Raw genomic sequence first — 16751 nt, 5'->3', positions numbered from 1 at the left:
TATGTGCACTTGAAAAATGCGCGGAGCGTTCGTGTCGTACAGAAGCTTGGTTTTGAGGAGATTAAGAGAATTGAAAAGGAGGTATGGCTGCCGTTGATACAAGGTCCCTCACAAGAGGTTATCGTGGAGTTTCACAAGTCTCTATGCTGAGGGACTAACAAGGAACTCTTAGATCATAAGATCAGGGACTCATTCAGTACCCAAATCAGAATATTGCAGGGTTATTGGAATCATTACGGCACCTTTTTTCACGACAATTTTGCCTGGCTGGCCAGCGTAACGCTCCACATCGTCATTGTCTTGACCGCGATGCAGGCCGGGCTCGCGACCGAGTCCCCCGCCCGTAGCGACGCGTTCCAGGCGGCGTCGTATGGCTTCACGGTCTTTTCTATTTTAGGGCCCCTCGTTGCCACCTCGCTCATTATGCTTGCATTCTGCTGTATTTTTATGTGTAACTTGATTCAGGCCGTTCATTGCAGGGGTGACTGGTAAATGCCGGCCGTTGAATCAAGAACAGATGCGACCCAAGTGAAGCAGAGTGGTCCCCTGGATCCCCGATGCGCCCGTGTGCAAAAATAGGCGGGGTATAAGAGATCGTGGTTCTGGCGAAAGAGACCCTCTTAAGTCGCGGGATCCAGTGGCAGCCAAGGTGCAGAGAGCGTTCTGATAGTAACCACCAAACCGACCGGCTCAAGTTGCCAATCACTGGGGCTTGACGCGTCATCCTGAATTATGCAGAGTGCATCAACCCACAAGTGTCGAACTTTTAGTTGTCTAGTGAATACAATAACTTCCTGTATTGTTTTTGGCAATGCTGCGAAGGGCATGTGCTTCCGCAAATCATCCACCGTGGCGGTCGTAGTCTTGAACTCGGGGACACCTCTTCCCCAACAACAGCTGAGGCACGTGTACTCGTCTCTTTCACCTCTCTCTGGGACATGTAGGCGCAGATGAGGTTGTCCGAGAGTTCCAACGTCGATGACACGAGTTGGCAGAGGGGGGCTGGCAAATGCGGACCCGCCACAACACCAACCACCACAACCCGTGCAAAGAATTGATGTCCGAACAATACCACAATACAACAGCGATGAGAATCAGGATAGTTGGAGACGGGAAAAGAACTGTCGAGGAAGAGAAAGAAGAGAATTCGCTCGTACAGTGCCTCTCTTGGATTTCAGGGACATCCCTGCATAAATACCTCCAGGAGGAAAGAGTCGTGACATGTGGTTCCATGGTCTAAGACTTAGGGGAGCACGTGGAAGACGGCACGATCTCGCCCCACACGGCCCGAAACCGATCGAGATGATCCAAAAAAGGAAATCAACAACAAAACACCAAAGAAGGTGTAGCGTGAATCACAAGAGCAAAAGAATCATTGAAAAGTGTTCAGAAACAACAAAAAACAAGCGACAACGGCAGGATTCGAACCTACGCGTGCGAACACAATGCCTAGATATGCAGGATAGCAGGGCATCGCCTTAACCACTCGGCCACGTTGTCTTGTGATTGGTTGGAGGAGGGGGTTAGGTTTAGCGCTTATATTGGTAGCTGATTCTGCGCCCGTACTTTAGCCAATCACCCAAGGTATCTATCCATCCGTCTTGATCCTGAATGGCAGCTTTCACAGCGCAAATGTCAGCGACATGAAACTGGAATAACCCTCTCTTTTGGCGCGTCAATAGTGAGGAGGCTAGATATAATTTGGAATCAGCCCTGTTTTTCAAGTTTTTTCATCTCAGGTGCCCTTTGCGTGCATGTTTGAGCGCATTGGTTAGCGACATCTCGCTAGTTCAAGCACATTGTCATTCAGAACACAGCAATCCATATCAACGTAGTATCACTATAGTGATATATGCAAGTCCTTGATTTATTTTTATATATTCTTTCAAGTTTGTATCATCTTCTCCTTTCACTCTATTGGCTCAGGAGGTCATACAATACCTCGTCTCGGAAAGTGGCTGGTTTCAGTCCGTAAAACAACCCGCTCACTCTCACATTTCGGCAATAACGCGATTTCTAACAGTCCAGTCTCGTAATATGAGCTTCAATAATCACACAAGCTCATCTCACTATCAATAATCCTCTGAATAATGGGTTATTTCCGGAAGGATTCTGCTTTCTAAACAAAATCTCCGCAACTCCGCTCAGCTCCATGGAACCCCCCGGCTGACAACCAATCACTCGACTGCGGCTATAAATCCTTCCGAACACGGCGGGAACCTGGCGTGCATTCTACCAGTCTGTCTCATAACGTTATCGCTTTCCCGCTTATTGTCCGCCGAGGCAGCAGCAACTCCCATGCCTCTCTGCGGAGACTGGGACTCAACGTTATTCTCAGCTTTGTATAGTCGAACGTTGATAGGATGAGATACGACGAAGGACAAGAACTAGAAGTTGTATAAATATGAGCATCAAATCATTCCCGCAGAAGATTCATCACAGCCACATACCAAAGCAAGATCAAGCAGCAGAACATGAAACTTTCGACAAATCTACTTTTCGCTCAGGCTCTCTGGGGCTCAGCTTCCCAAGCGCAGCAGATCCCTCCAGCTGTTCCTTTCTCAACAGACTTCAACTCTTCCTTTGCCTTGACTCCTGCTCAGATCAAAGCTGCAGGGCTGTCTGAAACGATTGCATCCAGCATCAATGCCATCGTCAACTTTGATCGATCCAACCTCGCAAACGGCGGACCCAGACAAGATGACTTTTACACTCTTCCCCCAAAGAGAGCCAATCTGCGACCTGGCCAGGTCCTCAAGGTTCAGGAAGTCACGGACCCGGAGCCTTTCAACATCGCCTCCGGGTCATCTCTTAGCAGGATTTTGTACACCACCCGGGACATCAACGGCACCGTCATTCCTGCTAGTGCTTACATCCTGTGGCCCTTTATCCCACGTCAATTCGACGGTGAACCCAAAGGCAAGGCCCCTGTCGTGCTCTGGGCCCACGGTACATCGGGATTCTTTGCCGACGCAGGACCATCCGCATTCCGCACTCTGCAATACGACGACAAAATGCCCAACCATCTCGTGCAGGCAGGTTACGCCGTCGTTGCACCAGACTATGCTGGACTCGGACTGGAAAAGTCTTGGGATGGAAGCACAATTCCGCACCAGTACTTTGCCATGCCCGCAGCTGGTCAAGACACCCTATATGCCATGGAAGCCGCACTTGAAGCATTTGGAAAGCGACTGAGCGGCAAGTTTGCTGTCGCTGGACATAGTCAAGGCGGCGGTGTAGCATGGAGTGCGGCTGAACTGCTTGCTTCTGGCAAGAAAAACGCTTTCAAGCATCTCATCAAGGGATATGTCGGAACCATCTCGTTTGCTCCCATCACTGAAACGTTGCCAAGTCCGAATTTCGCTAGCACTGTCGGGATGCGCGTGTCAAGCATCTTTCCGGATTTTACTCTCGATCAATGGCTTCGGCCCCTGGCCATTGCTAGAATCAAGCTGTTTGCTCAAATCCAAGGAGGAGCCTCTGTGTTTCAGCAACTCTTCCTCACTGAGCCGGGAGATGCTCTTGCCAAGCCAGGCTGGTATAACTCGTCGTACCATGCTCAAGCGTTTGAGAAAATTGGCAACGTTGGGAAGAAGCCGTTTGCAGGGCCCATGCTGGTGGTGCAGGGTCCCGAGGACGTTTTCGCTGTAGAGGCAATCACGAATAAGACTGTGACCGAAACGTGCAAGCTGTACCCAGACAATGCTCTTGAGTATATGGTTGTGGATGAGCTTGGTCATACTCCGATTATTACGGCGGCTAGGCTGTTGTGGATGAACTGGCTTGAAGAGAGGTTCACGGGAAAGAAGGTGGTCGGATGTAAGAGGACTTCAGTTGAAGGATGGCTTGGCAAAGGAAAGCACTTCACGGGCAGCAACTCTTACTCTCAATGGGCTGGAGCGCCGGAGTATAGGTATCAGAATGCTGGTTCTATATGATCCGGACGGAGTGTTGGGTTGCAAGTAGCTATTGGCTGGCCCGTTCGTGCGAGGAGGCATTTAATCTATGGCCGACAGCTTCTCGATGAAGATGCAACTTAAGAGACAAATTACCGTCTAAGGCAAACAACAGTGTGATTCCTATCTAGTTACTAAGGAAAATCTAGACTTGAGTTACAAAGAAAACGAAAGCGCACCAGTGGAAGGTACAGCAGTGCTATAGTCGACAAGAATCAAGCAAAAATCCCACCACGGACTGTAAAAACACATCGCCCCAGGGACAACATCCCCTTGATGGCTAACACGTGGAGAAATCCAGCAAAAGACCCATTAGTTCATCCAGAGTGAGCTGCTAGAGACTAAGGACCTGCCCCGGGATCTCCTTAAACTAGAGCAGCCTCCATATCCGGCTGACGACTTCCACGGTAAGCACTAAAGTCGAGTTCCAGCTTGCGCCAGTCCCATTTATTCGCAAAGCCGGTGAAGATAAACGCAAAGATGGGCAAGAGCAAAACGTCCAAGACGCCAAAGATGATGGATCCTACTGTCGTGCTGACCTTGTGGCCACCGTCGCTGATGCCAAAGGCGATGGGGTAGAGGAACCACAGGAAGTTGACCCATCCGGCCAAGATGAGGTAGTCTCGGCCGATGCCTCGACGCTTTGCCTCCTTGTAGCTTTCATTGAGGGTGCTCATGGCGAGGATAAGGTATGACACGGTGCCGAAGGCGAAGAAACCCCATTTGTAAGAGGTCAAGGTCAATGCGGCGGTAAAGTATGGGAGGATCCAGAGCCAGGTGATGGCCATGTTGCAAGCAATGGTAGTCCATGAGACACCACTGGCCAAGCCGAGTCCGAGGGCGAGAGAAGGAAAGGCGACGAGCCAGTTGGCGTATCTGGCAAAGAAGAGGGTGGTGGTCGCGGCTTGGCCGTAGTAGCTGACGGCACCGACGAGGACAGCGACGGTGAAGAGGTAGTGGAAGACTCGCTTGTTCTCGGGCACGACGAAGCAGATGGATAGGATGGTCAACTGAAAGAAACTGTTAGCGGAGAAACTTGGACGGAGTCTCGTCGCGAACGTACAAAGGTGACGATGTGGATGGCTGTCACAGCCCAGAGCCAGTTGATTCCATGGTTGAAAAAGGCCTTGTTATCCTCCACATTTGGGTTGATGGCAAAAACCTCGTTGAGAATAGGTAGGATATCCATCTTGCCTTTGACGAACGGTGAATTGGTTCAGCTGGCGGAGGGAAAGGATGGCTGAATTATTGTCGATAAGGCAGCCAAAAGGGACGCAAGGCTTTTTATGGGCATGCAGTCAAGCCGGCGATTACCTCATTCCGAACAGTTGAAAACTTTGCGGAACATAGTTTTCGGTGAAGCATCATGTTGTCACTCGAGATCGGAAAAAGGTTTTGGGCGACAAGGTGTTGAAGCGGAAATAAGTTTTGATCCCTGCAGGCAGCACCCTCAGAAAAGACTCTAGACTCTCCCTATTGGATGTGGACGTCTACAGGCATGATGGCACGGATGCGATAGAATACAGCCGTTGAAAAGCAGGTAGTTGAGGGAGAGCCAGAAACCGTCATCGTGCATGCGGCTCTCTCATGAGGAACAATGCGCAAGGAGGGAGAGCAGAGGAGTGGGTTACAACACAATGCTAAACAATCACATAGCCTGAATGAGCTGATACGATTTATGATGTGCACCAGAGGCGAACAGTATTTTATCGCTCCTCTCCCATTCTCTCCTCTCAAGACGACAAGAAAAGCTCATCGCCTCCCTCCGTCATCGATGCCTTGTTAAATCAGGCCGCGGAGGGCAGCAAAAATAAATGAGAAGAATATGCGGAGAGCAAAAGGTTAGACCGAAGTAACATGTAGCAAATCAAGGCCTGGCTGTGTGGCAGCTCACCATGTGACGACACATTCATGACCATTTGTGCAACCCTCGTACTCTGAGCCAGTGAGTAGAGGCGAGGTATCCGCGAGAAAACAGCTAGTGTATTATCACCTGACCCTATCGAGTTGCGGGATTAGTCTTGGCTTGCCTTCAATTGAGACACGGGACAGTAGCAAGCCACTGTCGCGGGTCTGCCAAGGCATTACTATCGTCTGGAGGGCTGGATGGCAACGGTGAATGGACTAGAGGTCTAGCTACTGCGCCATGTTTCTTTTTCTTAGCGGGGATCCGTGCGCTATCAAGTGCTGGAATTTCGCCAGTTACTGTAGTCGATGGAGATGAGTATCCACTATGGCGAACCCCGAGTATTTAACCCACCACAATCGTCGGTCACCATCTGCCCCTGTATCTTCTCTTATTCTTTCTCAAATACAAACACAGTAACCATGTCTCTCGGGAACTTTTCTTCCCTGGTTCTGGATCTGGGCGGTGTGTTGCTGCTCTACTCAGCCAACAACGTCAAGACACTTACCCCCCGTCAAATCAGCAATGCACTGGACTCTCCCATCTGGCACGATTATGAGCGAGGAAAACTCTCGAAGCAGTCTTGCTATGATGACATCTGTAGAGAATTTGGCTTCGATCCAAACACCTGGGCTGAAGCGCTGGATACAATGAGGGAGTCACTGCAGCCAAACAAGGAAGTCATTAATGAGATTAAACGGCTGAAGTCGAACAACCCTCAGCTGCAAGTCTTTGGACTTTCCAACATCCCCATGGAGGACTTTCAAGATCTCAAGCCCTTGATTGACGAATGGGACATTTTTGACGACTTTTACGCTTCTGGCTTGACAGGTTTCCGCAAACCTGATACAGCCTGCTACGAAAGATTCTTGGAGCATTGCAAGATACCCCCAAAGGCGTGTATCTTTGTGGACGATCGAATCGAGAATGTCGTGACAGCACAGTCTCTGGGCTTCCGAGGTGTTCATATGACTGACACGAGTTCTGTGGTGGCTACTCTGAATAACCTTCTTGGCGACCCTGTCGCTCGTGGGTTGGAGTTTCTCAAACGCAACGCCAAGAATCTCTTTTGTGAGACAAATGCGGGGGAGACACAGCCTGACAATTATTCTCAGCTGCTCATACTCTAACATACTGGAGATAGGTGAGCTTTGACAGATCACATCCAAGACAATGACTGACATGTTATAGAGATCTAGTAACACTGGAAAAGACTGGCCCAACTTGGAACTACTTTATTGGAGAACCCGTGTTCTTTAATACCGTTTATCCAAATGATGCAGATACGACATCGTTAGCCATGCATGTCCTTGGTGACGTTTCGGCAGAGGAGGAGGCATTTGCGGTAAAAGAGATCACATCCCATCTCAACCCGGACGGCCTACCGTACGTGAGTAAACCCTGACGAATCAAGTCACTCATTTCTAACGAGATGCAGTGCTGGCTGCAGACATCTCGCCCTCGCTTCTGTCACATCATATGCGCCAACGTCTTTCGTTACTTTTATCTCAGCGGACAGATCGAAAAGTTGCCCAAGGTCTACCAGTACCTTTGCCGTCTGCTGAACACTGAGGCATACCTTCTGGGAACACGCTATTATGAGAACCCAGATTGGTTCTTATTCCTCCTTAGTGATGTCTGTGGGAAGCGCCCGAATGACGAGGCACTGAGTGAGATGCGACGTCTGCTCACTTTGCAGATTCAAGATCGCATCGGTTGCGATAGGAATATTTTTGGTGCGGCGCTACGATCCCTGGCTGCACAGGCTCTTGGGATCGTGAGCAAGAAAGATATCAAGATTTTGCTTGAGACGCAACTAATTGATGGAGGCTGGGAGAAGCAGTGGCTGTGGAAGTATGGCAAGGAGGCTGTTAAGCTTGGAAGTCGGGGTGTCGTCACTGCCATGGCGGTGAGGGCGATAAAGAAGGCTCGGGAAGATGCGTGAATCTTGACTTTACAGTTGTAGGCTGCCATCGAATCGGAATGGACATGTTGACTTTGCGAAACCTCGATTGTGTGATGCTCATATCCAAGCTCTGATTCAACTCTTCTTCAACCCATGTATGGCTGAACCCTACAATATTTACTGTTCAATCTTTGGTTTGAGTCATGTCGTGGTTAGAGAATAGTTGTTGGGGCAGGCAGAAGTGGTACTTCGCATCAGAGCTAGATTTAGGCATCAAAACTTAGACATGAGCAGCAACTAACAACTTTACCCGAATTTAAGTTAATGTGGGTCATTGATGGGTAGGACTGTGTTCTTGATGAAGTGATTGGGTGTTCTGTGATTGCCCGAATACCTATCGATCCGTGTAAACCACAAGCTATTCAGCAACCTAGTGAGTAGTAGAGTCAATTGAACGATGTAAAGCGAGTAACGCGTGATAGAAGGCATTCTTATTCAAAGTCTAACATTTCTCCCTAACTTAAAGCGAATAGGAAATCCCATGTGCGACCAGACAGTTCAACTGCACGGTAAAACTCTGTTAAACTCACCCAGTTACAGTTGTCCGATGCATTAACCCCAACTATGTTTTGAGCCACTAGTAAACACCTGAATATGTCTTTCGATCTATTTCATGCTTCCTACTTCACTTCGTCTAAGCTTACTATACTCAAGACGATCAACTAAGGATTTACTTGCACCTTATCAACTACCACTCGAGCACAAGTGCCCATCATCAACCATTTTTTCACCATGCTTGATATCATTCTTCTGTCAGTGCTCCTTGTACGCCTTCTGTTTTGGGGCACGAGACCAGCCAAATCTGCTGAAAGTCATGCTTTGGTGGTTGCCAAGAAAGAGCTGCCCATTGTTCCCAGGCCCAGCAACCCCCTCAACGTCCTCCCAAACGAGCTCTTGATGGATATTGCCGATTTTCTCAACCCTGCCGATAGAGCCTGCTTCGCTTACACTGACCGGCGGGCATACTTCTGCTTCGGCAGAGCGTTGAAGTTCACCTCTTCAACAGCCAAGCTGGAGTTTCTCACTCGCCTCGACCGGGAGGGATTCTTGCCTTTCGACATTCTCTGCCACGAGTGCACCATGTTTCACCCTCCAAGAACCAATAGTATGTGGAACGAGGTTGAAGGCAGAAGGGCATGTATCCGCGATGGCAACTCAGAAGTCATCCAGCTGGGATACCTCGACTCCCCTTTTCTCCCCTACCATGTCTTTTTCGACATTGTCGCTGCTGTTTGCCGGTCATTCAGGCTCAAAACGGGCCATTACATTGTCAATTGTCTTGCCGATCGACAAGTGTACAAGACTGAAGGGGTCAAGATCTCGAGCAGGACGTCGGCACGCATCTGCGAGGGTCGACTCATTCTCAAGACAGAGAATGTTCTGCTTCTCCAGCCTGGCCCCGATCTCTCGCGAAACGTGGAAAGGCTCAATCAGCTTCTCTATGAGAATTGGTGGTTGACCGGAGTATGCGGACACGTCAGCTGGGATATGATCTGGCCTTACATCTTCAACCCAGAGGAAGAGCCTGACGTGGACATTTACAACCGCGTTTTGAGCAAAGATACCACGACTCTTCCGGTTCTCGACGGCTGGGATATCTGCAGTTGTGTCTGGCATGGCGACATTACATGTTGGACTGTCGATGTCATAAGCCAGTGGGCCGAGTGGCATTCAGATGAACTCTGGACGTGTGGTAAATGCTCCACAAACTTCAAGATCAGTGTTGTTCGCAGGCCGCCAGACCACCCACGAGCCAATGCCATAGTGTTCACGTCGTGGAAGGACCTTGGTAGCGGCGTGAGCTTGTCGGATGAGAGCTGGAGGGGGCACATGGATACCTTTGATACCGTAGACGATGAGTATCCCCCAGCAACGCGGTGGAACTGGGCGGCAGAGTTGTTTGAGGATATTGAGGGACTGGGTACCCGTTTTACTTATATGCCGGATTTGGGCGAGGTCTTGGATGAGTTGGGCGAGATTGATGATGACTGATCTGAAAGGTTGGAAGGAATTCTTGCCTTCTTACGGGTTCCATTGGTTGAATGAAATAGAAAAGTATGCCTTGATGTATTGTAATGGGTTGGCTCATCTAATTGTGAAACCTATGTCTATGCTAATGAGTGATCTTCAGAACCGTCTATCCAACAACCAACAACTCCCAGTCAAATGTCAACTTTGTCTTTAATCTATTCCCGCAAAAACCGCACGTCTAACCTGCAGGCCTCAAACACCCAACTCCAGAGCCTTGTTTCCTACCCATGTATAAGAATCGATGCTGATTCTCGACTCAAAAGTACGACATGGGCACATCCTCTGTGCGGTTTGGATTCTCGCTGCTATCTCCCACCTTGGAACTGTCATCTTCCATGTTCTGTTCATCTACACCCGTCACCTTTGCGGAATGGTAGTGGCCTAGGGTAAATGCACGATTCCGTTTGGATGTTCTTTTCGCGTTAGGATCGTGATAGGCCACATCAAAAACCCCACGGTTGTTGTCGTTGTAGAATGCTCGATATTTCCCCGGTCTCCTTTGTGCGGTGTGGGTCGTCGTCTGGCCGGGAAAAATAGGAATATGCTCAAGAGACGCGGACGCCTGCACTGGAAGTCTGTCTTTGTTGCCAAAATATCTGGGGTAGTACGTCCGGCCGGGCGTTGGAGCGTTGGCTACCTGGGCTCTCACATGTCGAGCGTAAATCCATGATTTGTCTCGCCAGCGGGCGATATATCTCCCGAAACGATTACTTCTCCTGCGGGAGATATTTTGCCTTCCGTCGAACGTGAACTATGGGCGGGCGGTGTGAGTGACTTGAATACCAACTGTGAGGACGTACATACGTAGGATGAATCGGTCGGACGACGCCTAAGCGCTCCCTGAGGACAGGTTGAACACGGAACTGTGCTCGTGTAGCTTCCGGTGCCACTGCAGGTCGAGCAAGCAGGCGGGATAGGGCGTCTTCCCGAGCTGCGGCAGCTTCCACAGGCCCTGCCGTTGTGTGTTCCGGACCCGGCGCAGCTAGCACAAGCCACCGGGGTCGATGCCGTTCCAGTCCCCGAACACTGAGAACAAGGGATCAAGCAAGAGATGGCTCCTGCACCAGAACAAGCAGAACATTGTGGCGTGTTGGAGTTCATTTCTATTCAAAGAAAGCGGACAGAACGTGAATGGAAAGATGGGCTTCAGGAGAGCAGCTTCAATGGCTGGTCTTCTTATGTCCCCGTACTTCCCATCATCTTGGCCGACCAGAGATACCAGCACATATCGTTTGCTCAAATATCACTTTCGCATATTTGTGAGGGCGTTTCACATGCTGGGCTGATACACGGTCTTCTGGCTCAGTTATCCCATCGGCGGCCGGGCTTCAACCATAACAAAGAACACATTACTGGGCTGACACACGGCGACCACAAGCCACAACGGGGTGCTTTGTTCAACTCACAACTCAAGAAACAGGGGTCCCCCAGACCTGACAGTTGACTCTTTGTGTTGTCATAGTGGCGCATCAAGAGGCTGCGTCACGCGCTCAGCCTGAACCAACTAGGCTGTGGTGAAACCCTCCCTTACTGTCTGTTTTTGGTCCGTGGCCCTATTTCAAGGCTCAACTGGTTTGAATGCTTTGTCTTGACTAAGGAAACTGTCAGCCTAGCGAGAGGTCGGCCCACGCTATAAAGCCAGGGCTTTGAACTTGCTTTTTTCATCTCAGCCCCTGACTCTTCCAAGAATACACCATTTTTACCGTCAACATAAATTCTGCACCTCGTTTTCTGCACATCAAAAATGAGCGATCACATCAACCTTAAGCGCCCCATCGATCTAACTGAGCCTGAATCTACGCAGAACCTCTTAGACGTCATCCAAGCCGGTCTTGGCAGGCCATGTGACGTATCAACAAAGGCTGCCGCGCTAGCTGATGACATTCGAACACTGGGCGCTGCGCGAAGGGACATAGGTGAGGCCTCAGAGTTCATCGAAGAGCTCTGTGGGGTAGTGGTGTGTGTTGCCTTTCTTCTTCCTCCGGGTCACCCGTGGCAGGACACTTTTGTTCAGACAATGCAGAATGTGCAACAAACTGACGGAGATTATGAATCTGACGAAGATTATCAGTCTGACGAAGATTATGAGTCTAACGGAGATTATGAGCAAGAGTCTGACGAAGGTTATGCGTCTGACGGAGATGATGAGCAACTTGACGAGGTTGGTATACTGTTCAGTTTATTATCATGCCACACTAACACATCTCAAGGTCGAATTCCTTGATTGGAAATACTTACCCGAGATGGGCATGTTCATGCGGGACTTCTGGTTTGGTACGTTTTCGGTCTTCATACTTACAAGTGTTATGAGGCTTACATTCACAGATCCCACTACTCTCGACGACTGGACACCCGAAGAGGTGTCCGGCTGGGAGAATCTCAACTCCTTCTTTGCCCGGTTCAAGACCAATACATTTGAACGTTGGGTCACATTCCCAATCTGGCAGCTGAGCGACGCCCTGGAAGAGAAGCTTGACAAGGGCCCAATCCTTAACAGCAGATTGTGGATTGCGACAGAGTGGATTCTATTCTACGGAGAGTTTATCTTCGAGCACCAGGCGTCTGAGGAGAAACTCGATGAAAATAGAGCTAGAGCCTTGCAGGGAGGATCCCTTTGCTCGGGTATCGCACCTCTGAGCTTGGCGAGGTTGGCATTTTGGAAGAAACGCCTTCTCGAGATGTTGGATGAAAGGGAGGCTTTGGAACTCTCTGGTGAGATGGCTGAGAGGGTGGCCAAGTCGGCAGAGATGATTGGCGAGTTTCAGAGCAGCCAGTCGCAGTAAACATCCGTAACTGCCAGGCGTTGGCGATAGTTGACAGGAACGGCTTGAAGAATGGCTGGGCAGGACGGGAGGGTGGAAGTCGGAGTTGTGATTTTTTCAACACTATTAGGTGGAACCAGTGATTTGTATTGTAATTGTATTTAGCTTGAACATTCTTTTTTGTGCGATATCTTATTTTTGACATGATGGTGGATACTTGTAACTGTGTTCTTTGGTTGTGGCTGATAGCTTCTTTTTGTGAGGCCGTCACCACGCTCACGAGTGGGTACTTGGTCCAGAGACTAGGGCGGTAGGCCAATGAGGATGCGATGTCGATGGTGAAAGTAAATATGTGGTGTTTTCGGGCTGTGTGCCTTCACGTGACCTTGTGTATCACGTGGTAACCCCAAGATGTCTCTTTGACACATCACTCACCCTATACAACATACTATCAAAGGATTTATCAGGCTGATAACGCACACACTCACACACACTCACTCAGGCTGATGGAAGAAGATGAGTGGAACCGAATCTCATGAGAGTTTGGTCAGTCTAAAAATATTTGGCTACGTGACTTGACCCTGAGTTGAGAGATCTTCATCTCTGCTCACCAACAGAACACTTGTCAGACGCATACATTAGCGACCAATGTTTCATGCACGCCAAGATGTTGTAACGGATGCTTTAAAACCCGCGTGAGGGGAAATATGCTTAAATTACATAATTGACATGGGTTCAGCATGTGAAGGGTTGAGATGTGATCAAAAGAAAGGACTGATCATCCTTCAGAGATCGACAGTGTTCCCGCCGTAGCATGTCATTGGGCGGGCAGTCTTGGTTCGCTCGCAACACCTCCAACTCAGACAACCCCTCTACATTCGCATGTTCGCACGAGTCACACCACGTGGTCGAGATGTCATTTCAATGCGTCTCGAGGCTGAAGAGCAACGTGATGATCTACCCTGGCCTTAAAATACGGAGCCGCAAACACAGCTAACCCGAGACAAGCACATGGCACAGGAATGTCGAGTCATATACTCGGCCTTATTCACACGTTCCTCCTCTCGAATGCGTGGCCTGTGGGGAGGTAAAACACCACAAGGATCTAAACCAACCAATCGTATGCTACCCAGATCTGGAACAAAAGCTACCCCAACCAGGCTGGCAGGATGAAAGTCAACAAAAGAGGTGAATGGGCCGGTGACCGGATCATTTCTCCGTACGAATACTCCAACAAACCAAGCTTCCAGCCGTCGCTAAGCTTCCCTCGACTCCTATTCCATCATCACGCCCACTCCGACACCGGTACACGGCGCCGGAACCCACACATAACGGGCCGAATACCTCAAGCCCCGGCACATACAATAGCCAACAGTGCTATCCTCCACGCGGGATCGCCCTTAAATGCCGCCTACTATCAAAAACCGACGGGCGTCGTGTCGGACCGACTTGTCTCCAACTCCCCACAACGGCGCTCCCCTGCTTGTCCGTTTGAGGCAAGGTTTATTCGGCGATACCAGGTTGGTGTGGCGGGGAACGACTCCTACTGGGCAACGGCCCGTTGTAGCTTGTTTTATGGTTCTTCCCCGGATGTCTTCTAGGACGGTCTCGATTTACCAAGTGGGGGACGGTGAGACCGAGATTTTTTTTTCGCATTCACCTTGGGGAAGCGGAGGAGGGGACCAAGCGGAGGAGAGTCTCCTCCTCCACATCAAGGGATGAGTCTGGGGATGGGGTCTTGTTGGGGAAGTGGAGGTTAGGTTATCGGGGCGACAGGACCCGCCACGACAAGAGAGAGATATAAAGATGGCAATGATCAAGGTCAATTCTTGCTTGAATCATCTCATCATCCTCCTTCATCTCAATCATCTACAATGGCCGGTGCTATTCCTACTGCTGCCCCTCAGCTGGCAGGCGGCTACCTCACGGGTCGAGCCCTCATCTTTCCCCTGTCGCTCATCATCTCCCTCTTCTTCCTGTGGGGTTTCTCCTACGGTCTCCTCGATGTCCTCAACAAGCATTTCCAAGAGGTCCTCAAGATCACACGTCTCGAGTCCACTGGCCTTCAGGTCATGTACTTTGGCGGTGGTTACCTCCTCTTCTCTCCTGTCGCCGCCGAAGTCCTCAAGCGAAGAGGTTATAAGCAGACTATTCTTATGGGATTGACTCTGTACTCTCTTGGTGCCATTCTCTTCTGGCCCGTCGCCAAATCTGCCGACTCCAACAGCAACGGCCGTGCCGTGTTTGGCGGCTTCTGCGCCTGCACCCTGGTCATCGCCTGCGGTCTCGCCACGCTAGAGACAGCTGCCAACTCGTACGCCGTCGTCATTGGCAAGCCCGAATCTGCTTCAGCTCGACTCCAATTCTGCCAGTCCTGGAACGGAGTTGCCTCTTTCATCGGTCCCCTCATCGCCTCCAAGTACTTCTTCCAGGGCGAGAACCAGAACAGTCTCAAGAATGTGCAGTTCGTCTACCTCGCTGTGGCCTGCGCTGGCGCTGCTGTCGCCGTGCTCTTCCTGTTTGCTAAGCTCCCCGAAGTCTCTGAGGCTGTCATTGAGGATGAGGCTCATGGACAGACTAACCAGGGATCTTTCTGGAAGCAGTACAACATGTGGTTCGCCTTTGGTGCTCAGATGTGCTACGTCGGTGCCCAGGTCACCATTGCCACATTCTTCATCAACTACGCCCACGAGAACGGTGGCTTCACCACCAGCAAGGCAAGCACCATGCTTAGCTACGCTCTCATCACCTTTACTGTTGGTCGATTCGTTGCCACGGGTCTGGCTGTCTTCTTCCGCTCCGACTTTATCATGGTCATCTACTCTCTCTTCGCTATTGCTCTCACTGCCTACGTCAGCGCCGGCAAGGGTGCTGCTAGCGTTGGAGTCCTGATCGCCATCTTCTTCTTCGAGGCTCCCATGTACCCTACCATCTTCGCCATGGGTACCAAGAACCTTGGTCGCCACACTCGACGAGCTGCAGGTGTTCTCGTTATGGGTGTTTCAGGTGGTGCCATCTTCCCTCCCATCCAGGGTGCCATTGCCGACGCCAAGGGAACTCGCATTAGCTACCTGGTCCCCATGGTTGGCTTTGTCTACGTCCTTGGCTACGTCACTGTTCACTGGGTCCGCAATGGCATGGGCATCATGGCCCCCAAGGCGGAGCCCACTCTTGAGGAGATTATTGACAAGGAGAAGAGCGGCGCTATTGTTGAGGAGCACGAGAAGCGAAAGGAGGATGATATGGCTTGAGCGTTTTACCCATTATGAAGTAGCGATGATTAGGAGCGATAATGCATCATTCTTATATTATGACAGCGTTTGAAGATATACAAGAGCTCACCTAATCTACTGTGTCTGACTCTGCCTGTGACCATTTCAACATCTCCAACCCCCTCAGACATGAACGGATCCGCAACAAGGTTTTGTGAAACGCCCACCTCAACGAACCCCATCTCGATGCCCAAAGCCAAGATCCTACCCACATCTACCCCATGGGCTTGGCTTCCCGGTCAAGCATTAGCTGCCGTTGTGGAGCATCTCCGACGCTCGAGACCTCCTCTATCCACATCGCTTGTGGGCCCGTTGGTGAAGCCATTTCTCGTAAATCCCGCTCGATGCGAAAAAGGGCCGAAAACACGGTTCACCTGGCTGCCTTGGTCGTTATCCACAAGAATGGCGTCGGCGCCACTATCGATATGGTGAAATCGTCGGTGAAGAGCTAGATTCACATTGATGGTCGAGCGAGTCATGAGTTCTATCCCTTCCGATTTTGCCAAACTGCGTCTATGTTTGCCCTTGAGAAGAGAGGCATCTAACAAACCACTGTGGGTGATAGACTCGGTAGTTATAGCGATTGAAATTGGCCCCCAAGAGAATTTACAGGCAGCACTTTATTTCCTTGATCCGATACGAAGTTGGATCAAGATGGTCAAGTCGGTTTGAGGCAAGACACACAACCGCTGAACACGCTCCTCGAGTCATGGACGTTAACATTCCACAAGTTGGCTACCAACACACCGTCACTCAGCACCACTTGATGGTAAGACAGACGCTTGTCACTGATATCTATTTACATTTATCGAGGATCTAGTTCAGTGCTTTCGTCAACTGTCTAGTCCAAACACGTGT

General features: G+C 50.2%; 6 protein-coding genes across 6 annotated transcripts; 5 read left to right on the top strand and 1 right to left on the bottom strand.

The window, feature by feature from the left end:
* Window positions 1-2474: 2474 nt before the first annotated feature.
* On the top strand, window positions 2475-3938 carry NCS54_01307800 (AB hydrolase-1 domain-containing protein; the record flags this gene model as incomplete). Its single annotated transcript, XM_053158290.1, has 1 exon — window positions 2475-3938. The coding sequence occupies one exon, from the start codon at window positions 2475-2477 to the stop codon at window positions 3936-3938; it is 1464 nt and encodes a 487-aa protein (XP_053014265.1).
* A 383-nt stretch (window positions 3939-4321) lies between these two features.
* Window positions 4322-5145, bottom strand: NCS54_01307700 (Hypothetical protein; the record flags this gene model as incomplete). Its single annotated transcript, XM_053158289.1, has 2 exons — window positions 4322-4966; window positions 5020-5145. The coding sequence occupies 2 exons, from the start codon at window positions 5143-5145 to the stop codon at window positions 4322-4324; spliced, it is 771 nt and encodes a 256-aa protein (XP_053014264.1).
* Window positions 5146-6284: 1139 nt separating this feature from the next.
* On the top strand, window positions 6285-7807 carry NCS54_01307600 (Hypothetical protein; the record flags this gene model as incomplete). Its single annotated transcript, XM_053158288.1, has 4 exons — window positions 6285-6933; window positions 7003-7006; window positions 7054-7252; window positions 7301-7807. 4 exons carry the CDS (start codon window positions 6285-6287, stop codon window positions 7805-7807), a joined length of 1359 nt encoding a protein of 452 aa, XP_053014263.1.
* A 753-nt stretch (window positions 7808-8560) lies between these two features.
* On the top strand, window positions 8561-9820 carry NCS54_01307500 (Hypothetical protein; the record flags this gene model as incomplete). Its single annotated transcript, XM_053158287.1, has 1 exon — window positions 8561-9820. The coding sequence occupies one exon, from the start codon at window positions 8561-8563 to the stop codon at window positions 9818-9820; it is 1260 nt and encodes a 419-aa protein (XP_053014262.1).
* A 1783-nt stretch (window positions 9821-11603) lies between these two features.
* On the top strand, window positions 11604-12642 carry NCS54_01307400 (Hypothetical protein; the record flags this gene model as incomplete). The annotated part of the gene is made up of 3 exons (XM_053158286.1): window positions 11604-12020; window positions 12070-12133; window positions 12185-12642. The coding sequence occupies 3 exons, from the start codon at window positions 11604-11606 to the stop codon at window positions 12640-12642; spliced, it is 939 nt and encodes a 312-aa protein (XP_053014261.1).
* A 1853-nt stretch (window positions 12643-14495) lies between these two features.
* NCS54_01307300 (Hypothetical protein) lies at window positions 14496-15872 on the top strand (the record flags this gene model as incomplete). Its single annotated transcript, XM_053158285.1, has 1 exon — window positions 14496-15872. The coding sequence occupies one exon, from the start codon at window positions 14496-14498 to the stop codon at window positions 15870-15872; it is 1377 nt and encodes a 458-aa protein (XP_053014260.1).
* Window positions 15873-16751: the final 879 nt, after the last annotated feature.

This window comes from Fusarium falciforme, chromosome 11, assembly GCF_026873545.1.
Source record: "Fusarium falciforme chromosome 11, complete sequence".
Classification (NCBI taxonomy): Eukaryota; Fungi; Ascomycota; class Sordariomycetes; order Hypocreales; family Nectriaceae; genus Fusarium; species Fusarium falciforme.
Note: the sequence above shows the minus strand (reverse complement) of the source record. Positions and strands in the feature narration are given on the sequence as shown.